The 25,844-nt window shown below is 47.1% G+C and overlaps 2 protein-coding genes across 5 annotated transcripts in view; one reads left to right on the top strand and one right to left on the bottom strand.

The window, feature by feature from the left end:
* Positions 1 to 1,117: 1,117 nt before the first annotated feature.
* Positions 1,118 to 4,700, bottom strand: ORMDL2 (ORMDL sphingolipid biosynthesis regulator 2). Its single transcript, XM_039514463.1, has 4 exons — positions 4,547 to 4,700; positions 3,008 to 3,182; positions 2,334 to 2,485; positions 1,118 to 1,662 (listed from the first exon to the last, which is right to left on the bottom strand). The coding sequence occupies exons 2-4, from the start codon at positions 3,179 to 3,181 to the stop codon at positions 1,527 to 1,529; spliced, it is 462 nt and encodes a 153-aa protein (XP_039370397.1). The 5' UTR covers position 3,182; positions 4,547 to 4,700; the 3' UTR covers positions 1,118 to 1,526.
* Positions 4,701 to 4,734: 34 nt separating this feature from the next.
* The window catches only part of LOC120391112 (SAP domain containing ribonucleoprotein), a 56,589-nt gene continuing 35,479 nt past the window's right edge, over positions 4,735 to 25,844 (top strand). For 2 of the 4 annotated variants that reach the window (XM_039514459.1, XM_039514460.1), the window contains exons 1-9: positions 4,735 to 4,884; positions 7,062 to 7,161; positions 7,776 to 7,822; positions 14,799 to 14,866; positions 18,122 to 18,173; positions 21,664 to 21,737; positions 22,754 to 22,782; positions 23,442 to 23,467; positions 24,878 to 24,946. In XM_039514459.1, the coding sequence (XP_039370393.1) occupies positions 4,849 to 4,884; positions 7,062 to 7,161; positions 7,776 to 7,822; positions 14,799 to 14,866; positions 18,122 to 18,173; positions 21,664 to 21,737; positions 22,754 to 22,782; positions 23,442 to 23,467; positions 24,878 to 24,946 (501 nt within the window). In that variant the 5' untranslated portion in view covers positions 4,735 to 4,848. The remainder of the gene's footprint in view (positions 4,885 to 7,061; positions 7,162 to 7,775; positions 7,823 to 14,798; positions 14,867 to 18,121; positions 18,174 to 21,663; positions 21,738 to 22,753; positions 22,783 to 23,441; positions 23,468 to 24,877; positions 24,947 to 25,844) is intronic. The other 2 variants (XM_039514461.1, XM_039514462.1) reach the window with 1 other exon arrangement.

The raw sequence follows: 25,844 nt of genomic DNA, 5'->3' as shown, positions 1-25,844 counted from the left end.
TCCTCACCTGGAAGCTCTTCCCAAGGGAGATCCACCGTGAGCTCTCACACATGGGCTGCTGGGGATTTGCTCTCTAGTTCTCCGCTGCAAAGGACAACTTGGCTGGTAGTGCCTCTGGGACCCCAAAATGTGCATTAAGGGGCCTTGGAACCATACCAGGAGGGCACAACTCCTCCAGTAACGTTCTAGCTGCTGTCACAGGGGGCAGCTGCAGAACTGTAATGTCCTCGTGGGCTTCTTGTTGGCTCCTCTTGGGCAGCTGCCCCAGCCACCTTGCTGCTCCTTATCCCTTCATGTTTAAGGGGGAGTTTGTCTACGGCTGGGCTGCCAGACTCCTTAGCTTGTCTTTTCATCATGAGCGCATACAGCAAAGCTTGTTGCCTTTGGCAGATGCCAGAGCCTCTCTTTCGCTGGGGCCTCCCTCCCCGAAAGCCACAGGCTCACTGCTGCAGCTTTGAGCTGAGCATGCACAGAGCACAGGAGAACAGCCACACCCAAGGACACCTCCCTGGTCTCACCTGCCAGCTTGTTCTGTTCTTTTCTCCCCTGAGCTTGTGTGGCTTCTGCGGCTCTGCTGCCAGGGCTGCCTAACTCCGTTCACAACGGAGGAGCCAGAAACCGAGTGACAGGCATGTTCCCTCTCTGCCCTGCCTCTGAGCTCCTGTCGATGTGCCTCTGCAGCTTCTCTGCGCTAGTGGAGCTTTGGGGAAGCCGATTGGCTGGATGCGCATCTGCTTGGGCTGCTGCGGAGCAGAGCTGCCTTAAGATGCTTAAATATGTTTTGCAGAAAAGTCAGTCTTGGACAATCAATCCCTCTTCCTGACCTGTACTGCCATGCGAGTGTTTGATGCCGGGTGCAGTCACGGTTCAGCTCCTGTGTCTCAAGGGCTGAGCATGGAGGTTTTTACGGTGATTGTGTATCTCTTTCTTATCACTTTTGTTAAATTAAAATATGATTTGAAGAAGCCTCTCTCTCTCCTGCGAGGTGGGGAAGGAACGAGGAGCCGGTTGTGGGATCCACTCCACATCCTCTCCCCTGAGCGACTATCTTCTGTTCTTTACCATCACCCCTGGCTGATTCCTCTAAGCCTAGGGCCCCCTTGCAAGACCACCACTCTTGTCTCTAAAACATCTTTATTACAGTAGAAGTTTATAAAACACAAGGAGGGGGAGGATGCACAGACTGGCTATTTCCCTCCCGCTGGGCATGTCGCAGTTACATGAGGGGTAGACACCTGACAGGGTCGCTCATGCGACACTTAGACCCCCTCCCTCCTCACAGCTCTCTCCACCCAAACAAAAGATAAAGCCCAAATACCGATGATTATTACGGAGAGTAACTTAATCCCCTGGCAAAATAATCCCTCCACGTGGCTCAGGCACTGGCTGGTCCCTTGCTTGCATGGCCGCCCTAGTTCACAATCAGGACCACACCCTCACGCTGGGTTCGTTACTCCTTCGCCAGAGCAGGAGGTTGCTGGGATGCGCCCTCTCTTCCCTCGCACCCGGCTGGGCAGCGCTGAATCTTAGTATTTGTTGATGCCAAAGATGCGCACGCCATGGAACTGGGGCAGCTTGGGGAGGAGGACGCTGAGGAGGGACGTTGTGTTGATTATAAAATGTGCAGGGTCGTATTTGGTATAAAAGCTGGTGAGGAGGTAACTGGAAGAGAGACAGAGGCAGGGTTAGTTCTGTGGCCATCCAGTCCCTGGCTGGGGTGATGGCACACAAAAGCTATTTCTGAGGCTGGATTGACAGCAAAGGTGGTCACGCAAACATCCCAGCCAATGAACCTCACGCCTCATGCAGAACCATTTCCCTGGCACAGGCAGAGTTCAGGCACCAGAGCCCATGCTGCTCAGGGCACAAGCCTTCAAGGACTAGTCTGCTGCCCACTGGTTTGTTTCAGGCCCGAGAGCTTGTGCCCTCCAGTTGCAATCGTCGGAGGGCAGCCACCTCGCCCAGGCATGCAGGGCTCTGGCCAGTTCCATTGAAAAGCGACGTATGCTATAGCCAAAGTGGCTTTCCCTGTGTAGAAGGCCCAACATAGGCTAGTGCCTCAGTGTGGCTTCACGCAGACTCCAGCAAACCCATCTTCTCCCTGAGCCATTCACGCCTGCGCAGCTAAAGCTAGAGCCTGGCATAATGTGCTTCTAGTCTCCAGGGGCTATGCAGGGGAACTGCAGTGAGCCCCACTGAATGCCTGGGAGCTGCAGCTCTGGGCAGGTTTGAAGCCCTGCTACCACTGGCCCCTGCAGAGCAGGTAGGTCCTGGAAATGAAACACCACTGGCAGCGCTACAGCTGACCTGCCGCAGCAGGAACTGACACTCACAGAACTACTGGTGAGATGCTGAGGAACTTGCGGGAGGAGGTGCACTGCGTCCCATAATCTATCTGTTCCCAGTGCGTGAGCAGGCGATCCTTGCCCTGGTCCGGCGTCTCAAAGGGGGTTCCTTTCACAGTGTGAAGAAACCAGTACATCACCTGCAATTTCCATGGTGAGAAGGGAGGATGTAAGGAGAGGGCCTGGGTCCTTATGCTCTTGTATCATTAACACAATAGGGGGGCACGGATCAGACAGGCCACACAGCTAGAGGGGAGTTGCGCTGTGGAACTCATTGTTACGGGAGGCCAGAGTCAAACACCAGGTCTGTGTTTAGAAAAGGGCTGGCTGGGCAGGTAAGTTCTCCCTAGGTAAAGTGACTTGCCTAAAAGAGTGTCAGCTGGAAACAGAACTCAGGAGTTCTTGCTCCTAAACTAGGAAAAGGATAATGAAATGTCATGCGTCAGGCCACAGCTGATCATCATCAGGGGCTAGGAAAGTACTTCCTATATGTCCTTAAGCTTTCCCAAATACAGCACCCTTTATAGCTAAATCTCTCCGAGTGCTGCCCCAGCAGGAGGGACTGGGCTCATCCCAGCTCCTCCAGGCCCAAAGAGCCAAGTCTAACCCTGCTCTTTCTAGCAGTACAGGAAAACGTGCCGGGAGGCTGAGATTCGACTCACCAGGTTGTGTATAACATTAGTGAGGGTCCAGACCACGGGAATGCTGAAGAACGGAATGCTGAGGAGAATGATATGGAGAACTCCCACCGAGATCACGTAGGCCAGCCAGATGCCACGGCTGTTCAACACCCGTGTGTTGGGATTCACCTCGCTGTGGGCCACCCCAACATTCATCCTGAATGAGAGACAGGGTGTAGGAGAAGAGTCCAACGTTACTCATCTGAGACGATGAGGTTTTCTGATTCCGCCGCGTGCCTGATGCCATCCTTCCTTGCGATCACGGCTTTTGGCACATGCCTGTTCCAGGTTTCTTTCTAATACTTTGTCCTTCTGCAACATCTTGCAGCCAAGAGTCCCCAGATGCTTTATAAACATTAATGCATGAATCATCGCAGCCCCCCGGCGGGTTGGTAAGGTCTCTGGATCCCCATCTTACGGGCAGAACATCAAGTCACAGAGAGGGGAAATGACCGGCCCACAGCCACAAACTGAGGTAGCAGCAATGAGAAGTGGGACCCAGGCATAGCTGCCTCCTCTAGCCCCCAGACCCCACTCCTTGCCCAGAGCTGGGGAATAGAACCCAGGCATCCTGACTCCCAGCCCCGTTCCCTCTCGCCCCTTTACCCCCCATCCTCATCCACTGGATGGCACCTGTTAGTGATTCTGGAAATCCTGCCAGCAAAGCTGAAATCACAGGGACCCTACGTGCTGCTTTTGCTTGTAATTCAGGTTTTAGTTTCCCCCATCTTTACGGCCACACAGCCCCACCGCACCCCAATACCTACAGCTCATCCTGCATCCCACATGTCTCTCTCCACCTCTCAGCCCTTGTATGGCCCCGCCACCCCTTCCAGTGGAATCATACCACCGCCGAGCTCTTTAAACCTCACTTTCCACCGGCGGATCTCAAAGCTCTTTACAACGGAGGGCGATATCATGCTCTCCATACTACCCAGGCGGAAACTGAGGCACAGAGCCAGGAAATGACTCGCTCAAGGTCACTGAGCAGGCCAATGGCAGAGCTGGGAACAGAACCCAGGTCTCCTGAGCCAGAGCTGTAGCCACCAGTACCTCTATAGGGATTTGGGCACCGCCTCCTGGTTAGAAATGGGGCCCAGGACTGGCCTTGTGCCAGAACCGCTAGACCCTGCTCTCACCCTTGCTGCTCTCTAGAGGCACCACGGGCCCCCCGCCCCCCACGGGCCGCCCCCGCCCCCACCGGTGCCCCCTGCCCCACAGGCTGCCCCCACGGCCGCCCCGCCCCTACCGGTGCCCCCACCCCGCAGGCCGCCCCGCCCCACTGGTGCCCCTGCAGACCGCCCTGCCCCTACCGGTGCCCCCACCGCCCCCCCCCCTCACGGCCGCCCCCGCCCCCCTACCGTGCCCCCCCCCTCACGGGCCGCCCCGCCCCTACCGGTGCCCCTCCTCCTACATCGCTCCCTGCCCCCCGCCCCCGAACGCTGCTCCTCCCCACGATCCTTCCCCCATCAGAGCCCGCGGGCCCCTACAACGGACCCCCCACCCCGCGCCCTCACCCACCTGGCGGCTGGGGCGGAACCTCCACACAGCTCCCCCGGCTCGTCTCCAGGAAGTGCTCCTGCTGCCGCCCATCTCCGTCTTCTGCGCACCTATTGGCCAGCATCGTCGTCGCTCACCTCTGCCCCGCCCCTCCCTCTGTGGCTACCAATAGGAAGCCGTAGGGAGGGTGCCGCTGGGCCAGTAGGAAGGCGCGATATTGAGGGGAGGGGGTTGGGCGCCCGCTCAGGAAGAGCGCGGGTGATTGGGCGGCGGGCGCTCGGGGTGGGCGGGGCCAGGCGGCAGCGACCTGAGGAGGCGACAAGATGGCGGCGGAGACCGTGGAGCTCCACAAGCTGAAGGTAACGGGGGGAGGCGCGCCGAGGGGCCCCGCCTCCCCGGGACCCTCACTCTCCTAGCGGGTGGGGCCTGGCCCCCGGCCTCCCTCGCCGCGGGGCAGCCTCACCCCCGCCTGCGGGAGAGACCGAGACCCCCCGGGCCGCCCGAGCCTCGCCGCCTCCGAGCGCTCAGCTCCCGCCCGCGGCGCGTGCGCTGACCCCCCCCCCCGCTCCTTGGGGCGTCCCGGGCGGCTGGGCCGCCACAGCGGGTGCCCCAGCTCCGGGGCGTTCCTCCGTCCCCGGGGCTGCTCGGGATCCCGCGGAGCTGTGGGGGGAGCGGGCGAGGCCTGTGTTATTAGCCATGAAATGGGCCTTGCGCCAAGCGCTTCCCTGCCCCTGGGAACGCGCCGTGAAGCCCCCCCCCCCGGGGGCGTGTGAAATAAGGTGTTCGTGAGAGTGTCACGTGGGAAGCAAATCAGGAGAAAGTCACAAAACCCTGGGCGAGTCGTGATCTTCCAAACGTGTGGGCAGGGCAGCCGCTTCAAATACTGCTGAGCAACCCCTCCCGCTGCGGCCACTGGCTGCCTCATCCCCAAAATATGGGATTTCCAGAGTGTGTGTGGGCTTAAAAAGTGGTGTATCTTCTAGTTTGTTGTGGTGAGTTCCTCCACGTGTTAGTGCGTGCTCGCTGTTGCTTTCACACCCTAGTGCGGGCAATGCTCTAAAAACGCTTAAATGTGCATTACTTTTACTGAAGGAAAAGAATAAAGATAGGATCTGATTACAGGGTAGCCAAAAATCAATCATTGCACACCAGGTACATATATTAACCTACCCAGAATAATCAACATGGGTTTTCTCAGCATGTTCTCTAGTCTTTGTCTTAGTAAGAAATAAATATCACCAAACCTGTATGATGCTAATAAACAGGCATGTCAAAATTCTGCAGGGGAAAAAACTTGGATAGCAAGATGTTTGACTGTAATATAATCTTGTGAGGACTGCGGTTGAAGCCTGTATTTAGGACTCTTAAAATTAGCCTGGGCAGAATACTAGGAAGAGTTCATTGGGGGATAATCTTGAATTGGGCCCAGGCAGATGGACTGGATAATCTAATGGCTCTTTTGTCTCTAACTTCTGTGGTTTCAATAACATGACTATGGTGTCATACAGAAGGACCTTTCATCTTAATGTCTTTGAAACACTTAAACAGAGAGGCACATATTTTTATTTATTAGGTTTGGGGGGAAACTGATCACAGGGAGATGAACCGATTTGTCCAAGGCATCAATAAATCATTGGCACAGCTGAGGGTAGTTTCAAGGAATCCTGACCCTCTGCCCCAGCTCTAACCACTAGAACACACTCCTCTCAAATCCCAGCAGTTGTGAGTCCTAGTCCCTGGGCACTAGGCATCATCTCTATGCTCTTATCTTCAGAATTTTCAATTGACTATTACAATAACACTAATGATAGCAAATAGCGATTGGAAGTTCTTCATATCTTGAGTATTTTGGGGGTGAGTCAGCAGGTTTAATTATACTTAAGGAGTATCACTAGCGAGATGTTACTATATAGAACAATGTAATTTTTCTGCTGTTTTTGTTCAGTGTGGGGTGTAATGTCTGCAGCTACATTTCTGTTCCCAGTCCCCAGAGCAACTCAGAATCTGCAGGATGTAAAGCATCTCTCATGGGGAGCACAGCACAGATTCAGACCCTCTATTGTTAATACATCTTTTGACCTACTCAAGCTCTTTTTGTCCAAGGATTGTGAAGCGCCTATCTACCTCAGAGGGCTTGAGGCATTTGACAGATGGGAGAAATGGAGGCACTGAGAGGATTACAGAAGTTGTGATGAAGAAATTCTAGTAGATTATCCGACTCCCTTCTAGTGCAGCACTGTTCCCTTCTAGTACATTTTCTGTGGAATCCTAGATGTCAGGGGTAAAGTAAATATCAAGTCTACACAAAGGGAGCCAATGAAAAAGCTGGAAAGAACCCGCTCATTGACTCCTGGTCCCCCCCAGCTCTAACCACTAGGCTTATTGCCTTTTCTTTTGTCAGTGCCAATGCCCTTGGTGTATCTGGTCTGCTCATTATTTGCTTGTTTTGATCCTTTTGCTTTGGTGGTGTTCCTCCTGTTCTTTGAAAACTTGAATGAATTAAGTATGCTAATGAGAAGTCTCTTCTGGTACGCAGCTTGCTGAACTGAAACAAGAATGTCTCGCCCGTGGCCTGGAGGTGAAAGGAAACAAACAGGATCTCATAAACAGACTCCAGGCCTACCTTGATGAACATGGTGGGTAATATGTTAGGCTGGAGCAAGCTTTGCAGTTTGAGGGTCCCTCTAGGAAGGTCGACTCAGGGCCCAGCTATGGCCTCTTTGTTTTTACAGGAATTTTGAACTCTCCCTAATTGGTCCCTTTTTATAGATTTTAGCTGTTGTGAACAGTCTCCATTTCACGGGCTTGCTGTGAGACTCTTGCAATAAGAGCTGTCCTGTGGCTGTAGCCTCTGAGAATCCCCCAATGAGACAGTCCTCAGATTTTTCTTGGTGATAGGCCCAATTCATCAGGTGTTCCTCATGTGGCGCTCCCATCCAAGTCTATGTATGGAGAGTGACTGTAATATAGAGTAATTCAAGGTGTATTCTTTTCTTCTTTGATCCCAATTCCCACCCCTAAAAAACCCCAAATTTATGAAGTGTCTGTGTATACATTTTGTATAACACAGGCCACAGAGCTTCTCCAAAACAATTCCTAGAGTATATGCTTACATATTGTGGTGATGGGCCTGATGTAAGAACCTGAATAGAATCTTTACAACATTAACTTACTTATTACTGTGGAGAACATCAGGTTTCTAGGAGTTAATTTCTCACTAATCTGTGGATTTTTTTTTAAATTCTTTTAGCTGAAGAAGAAGCAAATGAAGAAGATGTTTTGGGAGAAGAAACAGAGGTAATTCCTATTACTGTGAGCAGATTATCATACTGTCAGTCTATTTTTAGGTGTAGCTGTGTACCAGTTTGCCTGACGTCATCTGATCTTTGGCCAGTTTCCAGCCCAGTAGCAATGTACAGATTAATTACTCTATATATCATGTCAATCACTGTCGCAATTGTGGGGAACTCCCCTGTGAATGAACTGTAGTGTATTTATCAGAGGGGTAGCTCTGTTATTCTGGATCTGTAAAAAGTGAGAGAGTCCTGTGGCACCTTATAGACTAACAGAAGTATTGGAGCATAAGCTTTTGTGGGTGAATACCCACTTCGTCAGACGCATGTGGTGGAAATTTCCAGCGGCAGGTATAAATATGCAGGCAAGAATCAGTCTAGAGATAACGAGGTTAGTTCAATCAGGGAGGATGAGGCCCTCTGTACAGATCCAGACTAACACGGCTACCCCTCTGATACTTGACACCATGCAAGGCACTGTATTTGCCCGTATAGAGTGGAAATCCGTCAACCTCATGAAGAAACTTGCACAAGTACAGACAGATTATCTTCCTTTCCAAATGCAAACGGATGGACATCATACCAAATGGACTGAAGGTGAAAAATCCATTGCTATCTACATACTGCACAGAGCACAGTGAGAGATTATGCCATTCACTATCAAAGAAACTGAGGAACCACCTGATCAGCATCCTATACAGCAAACAGGAAAACATCAAAAAAGAGCTCTCCAACCTGGAGACTCTCATAAATAACCAACCTTCCACACAAACAGACTTTACTAAAATAAGACAGGAGATCTACATTACACACTTCACCTCTCTACGAAGGAAAAAGGATTGTGAGCTGTCTAAGATCCTACCTTTCACATGGGGCCACAGCAGTGGTACCCCTAACTCACCCAGCAATAGCATCCATTTATCCAAATAGACACAACCCGGCAGAAGAGTCTGCCCTATCTCGGGGATTCTTTTTGCCTCGCCGCCCCCATGAACATGATACAGTTCTGTGGTGATCTGGAAGCCTACTTTCGCCATCTCCGACTCAAAGAATACTTTCAAGATAACACTGAACAGCCCAATGGTACCCCACCACCAACAGCACAAGAAGAAGAACTCCACATGGACTCCTCCTGAGGGTAGAAATGACAGTCTGGACCTATACATAGAATGCTTCCGCCGACATGCACAGGCAGAAATTCTGGAAAAACAACATCACTTGCCTCATAACCTAAGTCGTGCAGAATGCAATGCCATCCACAGCCTCAGAAACAACCCTGACATTATAATCAAAGAGGCTGATAAAGGAGGTCCGGTTGTCATCATGAACAGGTCTGATTACCAAAACAACACTCCAATACCAAATTCTACAGGCCGCTTTCCTCAGATCCCATTGAGAAATATACTAAGAAACTGCACCATCTACTCAGGACACTCCCTACACTAACACAGGAACAAATCAACATGCCCTTAGAATAACCCTGGTCGGGGCTCTATCTACTACCCAAGATCCACAAACCTGGAAACCCTGGACGCCCCATCATCTCTGGAATTGGCACTCTCACTGAAGGACTGTCTGGATATGTGGAGACTCTACTCAGACTCTATGCCACCAGCACTCCCAGCTATCTCCCTGACACCACTGATTTCCTGAGAAAACTACAATGCATTGGTGATCTTCCAGAAAACACCATCCTAGCCACCAGGAATGTGGAGGCTCTGTACAAAACATCCCACACAGATGGAATACAATCTGTCAGGAACAGTATCCCTGATGATGCCACAGCACAACTGGTTGCTGAGCTCTGTAACTTTATCCTCACACACAATTATTTCAAATTTGGTGACAATGTATACCTCCAGACCAGTGGCACCGCTATGGGTACCTGGATGGCCCCACAATATGCCAACATTTTTATGGCTGACCTGGAACAGCGCTTCCTCATCTCTTGTCCACTCACACCCCTTCTTTACCTACACTACATTGATGACATCTTCATCATCTGGACCCATGGGAAGGAGATGCTGGAAGAATTCCACCATGATTTCAACAGCTTCCACCCCACCATCAACCTCAGCCTGGACCAATGTACACGGGAGGTCCTAAACACCACGGTACAAATAAGTGATGGTCATGTTAACACCACCCTATAGCAAAAGCCCACTGACCGCTATGCCTACCTTCATGCCTCCAGTTTCCATCCTGGACACACCACATGATCCATCGTCTACAGCCAAGTGCTGAGGTACAACCACATTTGCTCCAACCCCTTAGACAGAGACCAACACCTACAGGATCTTCGCCAAGCAGTCTCAAAACTACGATACCCGCACGAAGAAATAAGGAAACAAATCAACAGAGCCAGACGTGTACCCAGAAGCCTCCTGCTGCGACAATCCCAAGAAAGAAACCAACAGAACTCCACTGGCCATCACCTACAGTCCTCAGCTAAAACCTCTCCAATGCATCGTCAGTGATCTACAACCCATCCTGGACAACGATCTCTCACTTTCACAAGCCTTGGGAGGCAGGCCAGTCCTTGCCCACAGACAACCTGCCAACCTGAAGCATATTCTCACCAGTAACTGCACACTGCACCACAGTAACTCTAACTCAGGAACCAATCCATGCAACGAACCTCGATGCCAACTCTGCCCACATATTTACACCAGTGACACCATCACAGGACCTAACCAGATCAGCCACAACATCACCGGTTCATTCACTTGCACGTTCGCCAATGTAATATATGCCATCATGTGCCAGCAGTGCCCCTCTGCCATGTACATTGGCCAAACTGGACAGTCTCTACGTAAAAGGATAAATGGACACAAATCAGATATTAGGAATGGCAATATACAAAACCCCGTAGGAGAACACTTCAGCCTCCTTGGACACGCAATAGCAGAGTTAAAGGTAGCCATCCTGCAGCAAAAAAACCTTCAGAACCAGACACCAAAGAGAAACGCTGAACTTCAGTTCATTTGCAAATTTGACACCATCAGTTCAGGATTAAACCAAGACTGTGAATGGCTTGCCAACTACAAAAGCAGTTTCTCCTCCCTTGGTGTTCACACCTCAACTGCTAGAAGAGGGCCTCATCCTCCCTGATTGAACTAACCTTGTTATCTTTGGACTGATTCTTGCCTGCATATTTATACCTGCCTCTGGAAATTTCCACCTCATGCGTCTGATGAAGTGGGTATTCACCCACGAAAGCTTATGCTCCAGTACTTCTGTTAGTCTATAAGGTGCCACAGGACTCTGTCGCTTTGTAGCGTATTTGACATTGTTATTAACGGGGTTTCTTGTGGACTGCATAATCTTGGTATGTGGCTGACATTACAGAATTGGACTCTTTTAATACTAACCTTAAGTATGAAGTAAACTGAATTAGTTTTAGGCCTCACTCACTGAAGAGCAGATCTTATCAACTGGAAAAAAGAAAAGCACCTGTTTTTTGTGCTTTTACATAGTGCTGTAAAAATGAGCGGACACGGGCATAGCCAGTTTGCCTGAAGAAGTGAGCCTCAAAACTAAGGACTTGCACTCCGAGAGAGAGCAAAGAGCTCAACCCTGGGGAGACCAGCTAGTGTTAGGAAAACTAGTCTCTTTAGGTATTTTTATCTACCCCCAAATGTGTTTGACATGCATCCGACAAAGTGCGTATTCACCCATGAAAGCTCATGCTCCAAAATGTCTGTTAGTCTATAAGGTGCCACAAGACTCTCTGCTGCTTCTACTGACAAATGTGTTGTGTTTGGATCATACATGTTGTGTATGCTCTCTTTGCCAGCTATCTCGCTGTGAGAGGGTAGGATGTTGTAAACTTGAGAATGTTCTCATCCCAAGCATGTGTCCTATGTCCTCAGAAAATATGGATTTTTTAAATTAAGTATTAGCCTTGTCAAAACAAATATAACCCACAAATAGATGTACGTTATCCTAACACTTACAAAACCTGCTAAGACTTCATGAAAATACCCAGTATAAATAATAAAGTCCTTGAGTTTACCCATAAGCCCAGAGGAAAAATAGAGCCAAAAAAAAATTTGCCAATGACATCCAGGTTAAATTCGGACCTGACATATCCAGGTATATCTCTGCTGAAGTCAAGAGTTGCATCTTTGTATGTAATTTCTAGACTTGGCCCCATGTCTGTGTTTTTAAATACATTTAGTTGTTTGTTGTTGCACTTTGTTTTCAGTGTCTCTAGAATTTTTGTTACTCTTAATGCTATAAATTCAGTTGGAAGAAAAGCTCTAATCCTGCAAACACGTACGACGCTTTACTTATGCGAGTGGTCTTCAGTGTTGCAGAATCATGTCCCAAAATACTACTGTATGGAGAAGCCGGGGTAAATCTTAGCCCCTTATATCGTTCACTCAAAAAAATTAATTGTGATTAAAAAAAATTAATCACAATTAATTGCAGTTTTAATCGCACTGTGTAATAAATTTCAATTAGTATTCTATTGTTTGATGTTTTTCTACATTTTTCAAATATGTTGATTTCAGTTGCAACAGAGAATACAAAGTGTACAGTACTCACTTTATATTATTATTACAAATATTTGTACTGTAAAAATGATAAAATATATAGTATTTTTCAGTTCACCTCATACAAATACCATATTGCAATCTCTTTACTGTTAAAACGCAACTTACAAATGTACATTTTTTTGTTACATAGCTGCACTCAAAAACAAAACAATGTAAAACTTTAGAGCTTACAAATCCGCTCAGTCCTACTTCTTGTTCAGCCAATCACTAAGAGAAACAAGTTTGTTTACATTTACGGGAGATAGTGCTGCCCGCTTCTAATTTACAATGTCACCCGAAAGTGAGAACAGACATTTGGATGGCACTTTTGTAGCCGGCATTGCAAGGTACAGTATATACGTGCCAGATATGCTAAAACATTTCCATGCTGATTACGCTTGTTAAATAATGCGTTAATTAAATTTGTGATTGAATTCCTTGGGAAAGAATTGTATGTCTCGTACTCTGTTTTTTACCGGCATTCTGCCATATATTTCATGTTGTTGTAGTCTTGGATGATGACCCAGCACATGTTGTTCATTTTAAGAGCACTTTCACTGCAGATTTGACAAAACGCAAAGAAGGTACCAATGTGAGATTTCTAAAGATAATTACAGCACTTGACCCAAGATTTAAGAATCTGAAGTGCCTTCCAAAATCTGGTTGGGATGGGGTGTGGAGCATGCTTTCAGAAGTCTTAAAAGAGCAGCACTGCGATGTGGAAACGACAGAACCTGAACTACCAAAAAAATAAAATCAACCTTCTGCTGGTGGCATCTGACTCTTGTGATGAAAATGAATATGCATTGGTCGGCACTCTTTTGGATCGTTACTGAGCTGAACCCATCATCAGCATGGACCCATGTCCTCTGGAATGGTGGTTGAAGCATGAAGAGGCATATGAATATTTAGTGCATCTGGCAACGCTTGCCATGCGAATGCCTGTTCTCACTTTCAGGTGACGTAAACAAGAAGTGGGCAGCATTATCTCCTGCAAATGTAAACAGACTTCTTTGTCTGAGCGATTGGCTGAACAAGAAGTAGGACTGAATGGACTTGTAGTCTCTAAAGTTTTCCATTGTTTTATTTTTGAATGCAGTTTTTTTTGTACATAATTCTACATTTGTAAGTTCAACTTTCATGATAGAGATTGCACTACAATACTTGTATTAAGTGAATTGAAAAATACTATTTCTTTTATTTTTACAGTGCAAATATTTATAATACAAAATAAATATAAAGTGAGCACTGTACACTTTGTATTCTGTGTTGTAACTGAAATCAATATATTTGAAAATGTGGAAAACATCCAAAAATATTTATATAAATAGTATTGTTATTGTTTAACAGCGTAATTAATCACGATTAATTTTTTTAATTGCTTGACAGCCATATAATTTGCAAAATAAATGCCCAGAATATAAAATCCAGGCATTTAAATTAACACTGTGATAAATAGAGATGGCTGTAGCGACTACATTATGGGGTAAGCACTAAGTATTGTCTTTTATGCAAAGCTTTCAGCTGTTTCTTAATGGATCTATCCTCACCGCACCCTCCATACAGTAGGGTTGTCTGCAGTGTTATCACTGTTTTTACAGATGAGGAAGGTGAGGTAGAGGTAAAGTGACTTGCCTTGATCACTAAGGAAGACTGTTTCAGAACCAAAACTAGAGACAGGCTTTGCAGTGTCTACTGAAGGTCAGCAGTCTGGCCCTGGGCTCTGATGACTAGGCTACAGCCCCCTCTAATAAATATGAACAAGGCTTTTGCAACAGACAGTTATCCCACAGCGAGGTGCTTATTGGCCAGGCTACACAGACTTCTGGGGAAGTAGAGTTTGTGCTGCTCTCTGAGGAGAGGCCAGCAGTGAGACTGCAGAATGTCCATGTGGGATGGTAGCCCAGCAATTTTAGCCTTTATTTATTTATTTATTTGTTTATTTTAAAGGATCAGGAGGAGTCTTGAAGTACATTAAAATGGGTAGATAGGTTCACTCTTTGGCCTCTTAACCTTTAGAGAGAGACTTTCCTCAGGTGTTACTAGGGCAGCTGATGAGATGTTGCCGCTGACAGCCCTCTGGTTTAAAATGAGAGGTTAATTTTCTCCTTGCTTTGCCAGAGTCTGAGATGGTTGACCTTCAGTAGACATTGCAAAGCCTGTCTCTTTTTTCCCAGGGACTGGGTGGAAAGGGAAAGTGAGATCTGATGTGCAGAGATGCAGGGGGAGAAGGGTGCACTGATTGGGGACATTGTCACCATTTGAATTCTATATGTAATGTGGAAAAAACTTGTTTCCAAGCACCTAGAGCTCCGGGTAGATGTTTTTAAACAATCAAAATCTGTAAATGTTGACAGTGTCCCCCTCCAATGCCTCTTCCTTCCATTCAGCTGACTGGAGTATTAACCTGACCCACTTTCTCAACTAATTGAATTGCAGGAAGAAGAACAGAAACCGGTAGAGCCTCCTGCTAAAGAGGAAGAACCTCCTGAAAAATCAGCTGATGTGTATGTTTCTGGGGAATGCATGGCTATAACTGAGGGGGGGTATGTCTGGGTGTGGAGACAGTAGCACTGTATGAACACTCACTAGTTCCATAGTACCTGCTTCAAAGGAGTTGAAATCTACAAGACAAGTATCATAGTTATATGTGTGTGGAGGGGGCTTAGTGGAATAAACATCAGGTGTGCAATACCTTGGACTCCCTGGAATCTCAGGTTCACATCCCAGCAGGGTAGGCTCTGCCCCTCATTTGTTCCTGGCAGATAAACTGGCTTCCAAGCAGTTTAGTCTGTAGATCTTTTGGAGGAAACTTTGAAAAGCAAGGCTCTGTCTGCCCTGTGTGGTCACCAAACATCCCTGACACCTGTGAGAACAGAATTCTGGCCTGGTGTCCTTGGCCTCACCTTGCTGTTGGACTGGCTACTGTGGTCCACCTCAGAGGTGGCTGCATTTCAGGGGAGCTGTGTATAGTTTGTGAAGGATTTGGGGATGAAAGATACTATAGAAATGTGAAATATTCATCTGATTTCCAGTCAGTTGGCCTAGTTGGCCTCGTCCTCCTCTTGTGACAGTGTCTATGCTGTATATTTCCCATTCGCTCAGGCGACCCTCAGTGACGTGGAGTCGGATGGAAGAGGATCAGACTAGTAAATTAGTCTCCTCACTTTTGCATCATGCCAGCAATTCACAGCACAGGATGTCTCTTCATGCTTTTGTTCCTTTCATTGTGGTTCCTAAGCATATGCTTCCAGAGCTCTGAGTTGAGTTTCCTTATTAATCCACAGACAGTTGTTTGCTGGACGCGGGGGGCGTGATTTAGCAGTTACTGCAGATCTAGAATGCACAGGGTTTACTGCCACAAGGGAAATAGGAAATTAGCCTGTGAGTTTTGTTTTTGTTTGGCTCTGAGATGCGTCATGTCTGTGCAAAGAGAGACCCTCTTTCAGATGAACTGAATGGTGGAGGTTAAACCCCAGTGCACTACTGTTAGCAATCCCTGCAACACTGATGGTGCTTTTCCTCTGCAAAGCCCTTTGCTGCTAACCCTCCCCACTTCTTGGCAGGCAAGGAAGTATTTATCCCCCTTATTTTTGTCAGGTGGTAAAACTGGGGAGCAGAGAGGTAAAATGACTTGGTCCAAGACCACAAAAGGAGTCATTGTCCCTGCTGCGATTGGCATTCAGGACTTCTTTCCTCCCAGTCCTCTGCGTAGCCCTCACCTCTTGCTACAGGAGGGGGTTTCCAGCATGTGTTTTGCTGTCCTCCATTGCCAGTTACTGCGTGCAGGTAGTCAACATGAGCTTGTTAATGTTGCCCTCTTGACATTCACTCCTGTGCTGTGGGTCAGAACAAAGCCTCACTTAAGCCGTCAGGATCGCACATAAGCGGTGCATAGGCCTGGTCCTGGCCCTCTGCAGAAGTGGAACTTTCACTTAATTGCCTACATTCATGCTCATGCCTGGGCTATTGGGAGTACCTGAAGGAAGCTGCAGCAGTGGGAATGAAGAGCTCTTTAGAGCATCGGAATGAGACTGTAGCGCAGCACATTGGCTTGTGGGCGCATGTGAGTAATGTAGTTCAGATGAAACCATGTTCTGGGGCCCCTTCATCTCCGCTGTAGACACTGGCCCAGCTGGAAGTTAAAGGTCTTATAAGGAGAAAGGGATAATTCCTCGTGTCCCAACCAACATCCCCCATAACCATAAATCAGGTTCTAATGTCCTTGGCTGCCTGAGAGCTCTGGCTGAGCGTGTCGTAGCTGCGTATTTGCCTGCATGATTGCTGCCTTACCAGTACTTGAATGGTTGCTATGAAAGAGATGAGAGAGAACCAAACTCTCTGATGTACAACTGTCTGCTAAGGAGATAGAACTGGCTCAAGCTAATTTGAGTTCAGTACTTAATTTTGGACAGCAGGGGGCGTCCTTTATCTGCATCCCAAACAAGTAGCTCCTGTGGAGGCTGGAGAGTAACAAGTCCTGGTTCCTGTTCCGAATTGCTTCCTGTGAAAGTGTAATTAAACCATTACTACCTTTCGGGGCATAAAATGGGAAAACTGTCCAGGAATCTGGAACAAAGGCAGCACATTTCTCTAAATGGGAGACCTTAATGAGGCTGGTTATGACCCACTGGTTTATGGGAGTTGTTTGGGGGAGGAGGATGCTGTTTCTTTTACCCTGGGAACTTCCGAACTTTGTCTTTTCCCCCTTTGTTTTCTCCCTCAAACCTCAGCCCTATTTTCAGAGCATAAACTTTGGAGCACGCCCACACCATTATGTTTGTGTTTAGTCTCGTTGCTGGGCTTCACTGTAGCCAACTGTGCATTGTTAAAGAAGCGTGCATTTGAACTATCGCCAGAGCTGAGGAAGCTGGTGCTGACCTGGTGAAAGTAACCTGTGGCTGTGCCGTGAACTAGAACAGAGCAATCCTTTGTAAACGAATAGCTGGAAAGGAATAAAGCTCTACAGGGCACACGGTCCAGACTTTGGGCTTCTGATGGGAGCTGAACATTACTGTTGAGAGCCTCTGGGAAATAAGAGAGGTTATTCTTGAGTGTGTGGAAGACTAGTGATACTTTGCATTTCTGTATCACCTTTCAACCAAGCTTCTCAGAGTGCTGTGTGCACACTGGTTAATCCTCACCACTCCGCTGTGACTTGGGGAGCATCAACAGTTTCCTCAGCGCTGGAGAGACTTCTTCCCTCTCGAGGGTGCATTGGTGACAGAGCTGGGAGTAGAACCCAAGAGTTCTTGACCCCATGGATCTTCTCTGGCAACTAGGCCACGCTTCCTGTCAGAGCCCCTAATGGAGTCTAGGAGTCCTGACTGCCAGAGCCCTAGCCCACCCCACTAGTCACACTCTAGGTAGGACCCATTGGTCCTGACTGTCAAGGCTGTGGCCTCGCCAAGAGAGTACTTCCCTCTCTGCCTTACCCCTGACCGTGGGTAAGGATTGTACTTCCATACCTCGTGTTCTCTTTGGCGCCTAGGCACCATGCTTACAGAGGTTTGTCTTGCAAGGAACTGGAGAGGCACTGGTGTCCTAAGGATGTTGGCTGAGGGTGCTTTTGTTCTGTAGACCATGAACCCAGTGATGGTTGAAAAATGTTGGTTATGCTTACAGAGGTGGAGGGAGGCAACCCAGTATATCTGCTACTGGGACATATTATTTTAAACTAACAGGAATTCTCTGGTTGGAAATTAGATTGAGTGTAGATTCCTGGCTCTGATCCATCTCTCTTTTCCCCCCCAATCTTCTAGGGGTGCAGAAAAGAAAGTGGTGAAAATAACATCAGAAATACCACAGATGGAGGTAAGGTTCCTATCGCCACCCCATCCCTTTCCTCCTTTTAGGGGTATCCGTTTAACCTGTGTGTGTTTTTTCACATTTGGGGATCCGTCCCTTCAGTTTCTTATCAGTGTTTCCATTGTAAACCCTGTTAGATTTTTCAGGACTTTATATTGTGATTCTGAGTTTCTTTAGGCTGCAGCTTGTCTTCAAGAGATGCCGAGCTCTTGGTGCATTTCAGTTTGACACCAGATTTTAAGGTCTCTTCCTGTCAATTGTCTGTCAGTGTATGTCACTTTCCTTTCTTCTTGTCTCATTTCTGCCACTTTATTCCTTCTTGCCAGAAATCATCACAGGCCATGCATCAGTGCCACCTGCCTGGCAGCAGCAAGCTGGACATGGAGCTAAATGCATCCCTAGCTTGTAACTGTAGTGCAGTCAGTGGATGAACTGAGTCCATGGCATCCTCTGATGTGAGTTGGCTGAAGGGATTGCTAGAGAGGAACTCAAAGACAGACCTACCTCCATTATCACATGAGCTATGTAAGCTGCATCTTTGTTCCTGATGTCTCTAAAGCCCTATCACTGGACTGCCGTTACCAGTTCTGTTAGGCTGATATCCTGGATTCCTCGAGACCTGTCAAACTGGAGAGGATAGAGCCCTGCTGAGAATACGCTGTAGGGAATAATCCTGTTTCGGATTAACTGATGAGTTCACAGATTCTCATCTTTACCTTTTATGATCCTCTCTCTTCTTTTATGCTTACTTGTCTTATTTAAAATACACACACCAGAAGCGACTGATGCAGTCCCCTGTGGAAACTGCAGAATTGTTCAGTCTCCAAAACCCATTCTGCTTCCTCTGATGCTTTTTTCTGTCTTGATTTTTTTTCTCTTGTTCTCCATAACTCAGGAGTTGGTATGAAAACACGATTTGTGTCTCCTCGCTGTTCAGCCACCACCTTGAAATTATAATCTTCGGTTTGTGACATGAACAGCACCACAGCAACCAGGGGGTGATGTCGCAAAGGGAGGATTATGACTTCGCCTGGGGGAGCAATGAGGAGAAATACATAAAAATTGATCTGAGGTGGAGCCAGAACAAATCACGAAGGAGTGTCTTCCACGCTTTGTGGGATGCCTTTGTCATTAGCTGCTTAAACAGCTCATTAAAGGCATTTGCTGACATCATACCTACAGCCTTGTTTTCAGTTCCAAACTCTGCCAAGACCCATTCAGAAAGAAAACACATTTATGTCATGTAAATTAGTTTCATGTACCTTTTTAATCAAGGTATGTAGACACCTACTGGAGTAGATGTGTGTAGAATGGCATCCCACTGATGTTTCCAGGACTCCTGGGTTCTAGTCCCAGCTCAGCCACTGACTTGCCATGTGACCTAGGGCAAGTCATTTCACCTCGTCGGTTCAAGCGGAATGAAATGCAAGTGTAAAAAAGGAGCATAAGTAAATCACATTCTTTAAAATTCTGTTTTAATACCATAAGGAGCTTAGTGTAACAAAGGGTTAGTAAGTAGTTAAGAACATAAGAATTGCCTGGATCAGACCAGTGTTCCATCTAGTCCAATATCCTACCCCCAAGCAGTGTCCAATACTAGCCTTTTCAGTGGGGGGTGCAGATAAACTGCCCCCTCCTAGCCCGTAATACTCAGGCTGGCATGTGCCCAGAAGCAGGAGGGTGTATAGACCTTCCAAAGCTCTTGTCTGTGGTTATATTGTTTGCTGTAACAACTCTGGATATTCTTGTTGTTCATATAAATGTCCAATCCTTTTGAATCTCGCTAAGCTTTTGGCCTGAATTCTACCTGGGGGCCATGAGTTCAGCAAGCTAATGCATGAACAAATATTTCTTGTTATCAATTTTAAACATGTTCCCTTTGTTTCGTTAAACATACTCTTGTTCTTGTGCTATGGGAGAGGGTGAGTTGCAGAGCTTGGTCTAACTTCTCGAGACCATGATTTTGTATACCTCTTACTGCATCCCTCCCAAATTGCTCTCTTCGTGAAGGTAAACAGTCCCCGTCTTTTCAGTCTCTCTTCACATAGCTTGACAATAGTCAAGGGAACGGTTACTGCAGCTATTTTTAGTCCGAGTAACTAAAAAATTCCCAGTTGCTCTTAGCTGTAAAGCACCAAATCAAATTTATGGTCTTGTATAAATAATAAGGCACTGAATGGCTGATCAAATTTCTTTCCTCCTTTTAAGTATAAAAATACTTACATATTTATTTATAACCCTTTATGTGTGTGACCACACACGCATCCCTGTGCTTTCAACACTTCCATCCTTTTCTCCTTTCCAAGGCAGACTGCATCTTGGTCTGTGGGAGCTTTGTCTTTGGGGAAAGGATGGCAGACTGGGTCCTTCCTGTAGTGAATTTCAGCATTAATTGTATTTTCACTGCTAAGTGATAAACTCCACTTGAAAGGCTGAGCCAGCTGTGTGAATTGTGCTGGTCACCCTCAGAAAGACTTGTTCTAAGATTTAAGGAACAAATTCCTTTTTTTTAATAATCTTTCTTTTCAAGCATATTTCTCCTTCTTGTTTCACTTTTAAAAAAAAATTGTTTGCCTTTTTTGCAAATCAGCTGAGGCTGGATAATGTTCTGGTTTCTTCCTGCCGCTGGAGGGCAAGTCACAGTTGCTCCCTTTGCAGTCAGTGCGAGGGCTGATGCTTCCTTGCCTTTTGGCACAAGGTTCTCCCCAGATGAGATGTGCAAGGCTCTGTCTCACCGGCTTGGCATGCCAGTCTTCTGCCCAGCAGCAGATTTGTTTTGTACTAATTTGAAAAAGAAAAAAGTCCATCCTTTTGCCTCTGGGTCAGTGTGCTAATCTGTCAATTCCCTTTCCATACAGATGGTTAATAAGTCCCCTCTGCTCATATTTAAAGTTGGGGAGCTGCAGGTGCCCAGGACTTCACCAGAGAAAAGCTTGCTCTAGAATTAGATAGATTTTTATTATGCTGTTCATCACTGCCATAGAAATAAAGGAGAGCTACATTGCTAGGCCTGTATCTCAAAGTTTAAGGGATGGCCATGATACAGAGCATGCAAATAGCAACTCTCTCCCACTGGCTGTGGGATGAGGGCAAAGCTGATCAGCTGCAGGTCTCTGCTCTAATGATCTATTAAGGCAGACCTCAGATGCTTTTGTGACAATTTTACACACCTTTTGTATGGTTTTCCCTTCTGTGGTGCCTTCTCTCCAAGGCTCTCCCGTCCTCACAGTGAGGATGGGAAATAGCTCTGTTTTAAGCGGGGGCGGGAGGAACTGAGGCATAAAGAGGTGAAGAAACTTGCTCAGTCATGGTGAGTTTCTGGCAGAACTGGGGATGGAGCCCAGGAACTCTGCTCTCTGTCTTTAAATACCAGGCCACAAATTATGAGTGGGCTCTTGGCCTCCTAGCTCTTTGGTAATGCTTTCTTGGGATGTGCCCCGAGTGGCTGCCAGTGTGGCTGGACTAAGGCTCGCCCTTTTTCTTCTCCCTGTTTCAGCGAATGCAGAAACGGGCTGAGAGATTCAACGTCCCCGTGAGCTTGGAGAGTAAGAAGGCGGCGCGAGCAGCTCGGTAAGTCTCTCCTTGGAACGGTGTCACCCTTTTTCGATTTGGTGGGAAACTGCTGGACTCGTCTCATTGACAGGCCATACTGATGTGGATCCTCACCACAGCTCCGTGTGGGGGATCTGGGGCAGCATTGGGGATTGAAAGTGTCTGGATTTTTGAGGTGCGTGTAAGGAGGAGGTGAAGGCTGCTTCCTACCTGGATTAGCTTTCGGAAAGCTGCTTCCTGAGTTTCTGGAAGGCTTTGCCCACTTTGTAGTCATTGTTGCTTGCCTAAGCATCTCTTGTCCTAGCACATCAGAACACTTGTCAAGTGTTAACGATTGAAACCTCACAGCCCCTACACTGCTGCCTCTCCCCCCTCCCCCCCCCCCCCCCGAGAGTGAAGTGGTTCTTATCACCATTTACAGCTGGGGAAACTGAGTCTTGGGAAGGGGCTTGGCCAGGATCATTGTTGACAGAGCTCAGAATGCAAGGTGGGAGTCCTAGAGCAGAAGCCTGGGCATTCACTGCTAGGTAACATTGCCCGCCTGCCCCCCTGAGTGTGTCAGGTGGCTAAGGCAGGGGAGATGCTGCTCAAAATATGAGGTGAGTGTTTGTATTCAGCACCTGGACTATTCTGATTTGCTAGCACTGGCACAGCATGCTTTGGGTATGTAATCTGTGTCCCTTACCTTGATCCTAAAATACCAGGAAACTGATGCTGCCTACTCCCCGTGATGTAGAGTAGGTGGTTATTGAGGGGCTTTGCGGCTGCTTGTATGGAACAATGGTGCTGATGCTAGCCCAGCAGAGATTTCCATTTTGCAAAGTAAATACTGCAGTGATCACTACAGTAGTAGCATTAACTGGAAGCCAGGGTTGCCGGCTAATCCCATCCAAAGACCAGTTTGTCTCAAGTGCTCTCATGAAGAATTTTTGAAGGAAACACTCCTGCTACATCTTACGCGTGGCGAGTCAGACACTTTCCTACCTTATATTGCAGCTCTGAGTCTCTGACAAAACTCTGTTTACTTTCTACAGGTTTGGTATGTCCACAGCTTCAACTAAAGGTAAGCAACTCAAGTAGAGCTAATCTGTGGAATTAACCCGTCTGCAAATATTTAACACTTCCTATACAGAAAAAGCCAAATGGGACTTTGTGTGCTTCCAACTGCTGGTGTCCCTTTCCCTAGTGATCACCAGAATCAGTGGGCTGGAAGAACACAGGATAGGAAATGGAAATGCATTGTCTTTGTCCTTTTTCAGAGTGGCTCCGAGCTACTCTAGTCCAGTGTGTCTGTCTTGTGTCTAAACATGGCTAGACACTAACAGCCAGATTTTTGTGCAGTGCCCAGCTGCCATAAGCAATCAGTGGGACCTGGGCTATCTTTAAAAATACCACTCCTAATTGTCAAAGCTCTCAGCTACCTCACAAGAAGCCCACCTGTATTTTTACAGATGGGGAAACAGAATCAGGGATGAAGTGACTTATCTCCCAGGTCACCCAGCGAGACAGTGTCAGAGCCAGGATTAAAATGGACTTCAATTCCTGGCTCTCACTTGTGTTTAGCTCGCTAGAACATGAGGGATATCCAGCTAGTTCTGTTCAGTCATGATCCAGTGGAAATTGCTTAAACTACGTCTTTGCCAAGGGGGTCAGAGAACTCTGTTTAAAACTGTTCTTGCCATTTCTGATCACTAACTGTGTCCTCCCCTTCCCCAATCTCAGGTCTGTCTGCAGACAGCAAGCCTACGGTAAGGAATGCTTATAATTATAGCTGATCATGCCCTGTAATCACAATACCAAAAGTGTTTAGCTTGTTCAGACAAGTCTCCATCCCCAGGAGTAAATAGTAAACCCCCAAAACAAACCAGGTAGGATATGCACGAGGTTGCTCAAGGTTATACAGGCATTAAGTTTGCTAGGACCCCCTCCTCTGTGCAGTATTTGGCTGCCTCTCTCAGCTGACCGCACTCCTGGATAAGCTGGCTTTAGAACTAAATGCCTGAAGGAATAAAGGCAAATATTTTATTAATATTGCATGCGAGCTTCCCGCCTGTGTGCCTGGTGTTCTGTCTTTGCCCTTTTTGCTTGAATTGATATACGCATTGCTCCAAGAACCTAGATTCTGTACAGCCTGCTATTTTTCTACAGTAAATGACCCTTCCTTTCTAATGTCTAAATGGTGCACTATTCTACCTCCGATTTCAACTGGAAATGGAAGGTATTAAAATACATGGAGGGCTGAGAGCTCTGAGCAGAGTGGGCAGCCCACTTAGTACCTTTCTGCTCAATCGTGGTGAATTATTGGTGCAAGATGCAACAGAAAGCTAATTTAAGCAAGTTTTGGGTCTAATCCAGGTTTCTCTTGTGCTGAGTGTTTTTGGAAGATGTTTTGCAAATACTGCTGAGAAGTAGGTTAGCATCAGGGACCCCATTTTCTTCCATGGCACCACATATTGTAGAAGGTTTGTCACTGAAAGCCAAAACTGGGCCTCATTAGACTGGGGGATACTTCCCCCAAGGGAAACCCTATTGCTTGTGACCTGGGCAATGCGAGGGAAAATAACTTGACCAGGGGCTTGACTAGATGTGTCCTAGTAGTTCCTGAAGAGTAAGAATGAAACACAGTGGTTACTGAAAACAGCAGGAGTTGGAGAGATGGCTGGTGTGTTTGTCTGAGAGGCAGTAAGTTTCCTTCCATTGTGTTAATTGTATCTGGCTGCTGAAGGAAGAGTACTAAGTTCATTTGATTTACAGTACAAAAAAAAAAAGAGGAATCTGTTGAACGAGCTGGTCCTTCAGTGGGAGAATTCACCATCTGTAGCATTATCCTTTGGAGATGTCCGTTGATGAAGCTTGGGAGCAGAATACAGCTCTCTGAAAGCTCTTGGCTGCTTCATTTGGGGCACTGTTTTCTTCCCCTCTTTAGCTGACAGGTGTCGCTGCTGAGTCTGCCGACCTAGCACGGAGAGGGAGTGCTCACAGGAGTGTTGCTCGCTCCACCAGGTTTTCCACAAACCCATCAGAATGGGCCACTCTCTATCTAGGGACCCTTCTCACGAACTGCCCTCTCCCAACCACAGTTGGTCTTTTAGTTTTCCTAATCTTACAGTTCAAGTGACAATGACTTAAACGTTAAACTGTTTCCTGTGTCTTTGTAGGTAAACATGGATAAATTAAAGGAAAGGGCTCAAAGATTTGGTTTGAATGTCTCTTCAGTCTCCAAGAAGGTAAGGTGCATTGGCCTCTAGGACACTGTCTGCACCTACAGGTTAGCACAGTGCACAGAATAGTGGAAGTTCTAAGTTATTTTACCTCCTGTTGCTGATACAGCACTCCATGCACCACGCCCCAAGAGGACTCTCATCAGCATCATTTTCCTTACCCCGTCCTTTCCTCTCTTTGTTTGGCTGTAATTTTGTTGGTTTTGAGGAAGCCTGACTGCCAAGGCCAGGCTGGTGGATAGAGGGCTTCCTTCCAGGGTCTGTCAAGATAAACTCTTCATAAAATGTTACAAGTGGGAAGGAGAGACAGTTGAGGAGGCTTTATAACTGGATTGTTTTCAGGCATTTGACTTGTGTTGTATAGGTGGATAGACCTAATCAGCCTTCACAACTGATCTTTTTCCCCAAGGTAATGACTTCCCTGGGATGAAAGGCTCCAGAGCTCAGTTTGAAAAGTGACTCAAAACTAATTCATCAAATGATTGAAAATGCTGGACAGAGCTCTAGGTCCCCTTAGCCATCAGGTTCAAAAAGACTCGTGTGTATGTGTGCAGGATTTGACTGAGTATGTCTGTTTGGAAATACAGCGAACGAAGCACAATTCCACCTTGCCTGGAGGGACTGGATCTTTTTGGTGACAGGATGTTGAGTGAGGTGGGAAGGGAAATATAAATGTAAGGAGGGAGAGGAAGAGTGTGGGAGCACAGGCATCATCACCAGTGCAATAATTCCCTGCGTAAAAATGAGATGAAAATGGAAGGGGAAAAGAGATGCATCTAGTCCTGTTGGGGGAAACAGATAGAAAAGAGAGGGATCAGTAATACCCTCTTACATCGATACAGCCACCTGGATCACAAAACATCACACAGGAATAACTTTCTCCTCCTCTGGGATGAAGTGCAGC

Source organism: Mauremys reevesii, linkage group 25 (genome assembly GCF_016161935.1).
Source record: "Mauremys reevesii isolate NIE-2019 linkage group 25, ASM1616193v1, whole genome shotgun sequence".
Taxonomy (NCBI): Eukaryota; Metazoa; Chordata; order Testudines; family Geoemydidae; genus Mauremys; species Mauremys reevesii.
This window is presented reverse-complemented; position numbering and strand designations above follow the sequence as displayed.

Bases quoted from the DNA above. Each gene is read 5' to 3' on its own strand.
- ORMDL2 (XM_039514463.1), bottom strand. From the start codon at position 3,181: ATGAATGTTGGGGTGGCCCACAGCGAGGTGAATCCCAACACACGGGTG. The intron at 2,486-3,007 runs GTGAGTCGAATC...TGGAAATTGCAG, and splicing joins CTAATGTTATACACAACCTG to GTGATGTACTGGTTTCTTCA. The intron at 1,663-2,333 runs GTGAGTGTCAGT...TCTCTCTTCCAG, and splicing joins AGCATCTCACCAGTAGTTCT to TTACCTCCTCACCAGCTTTT.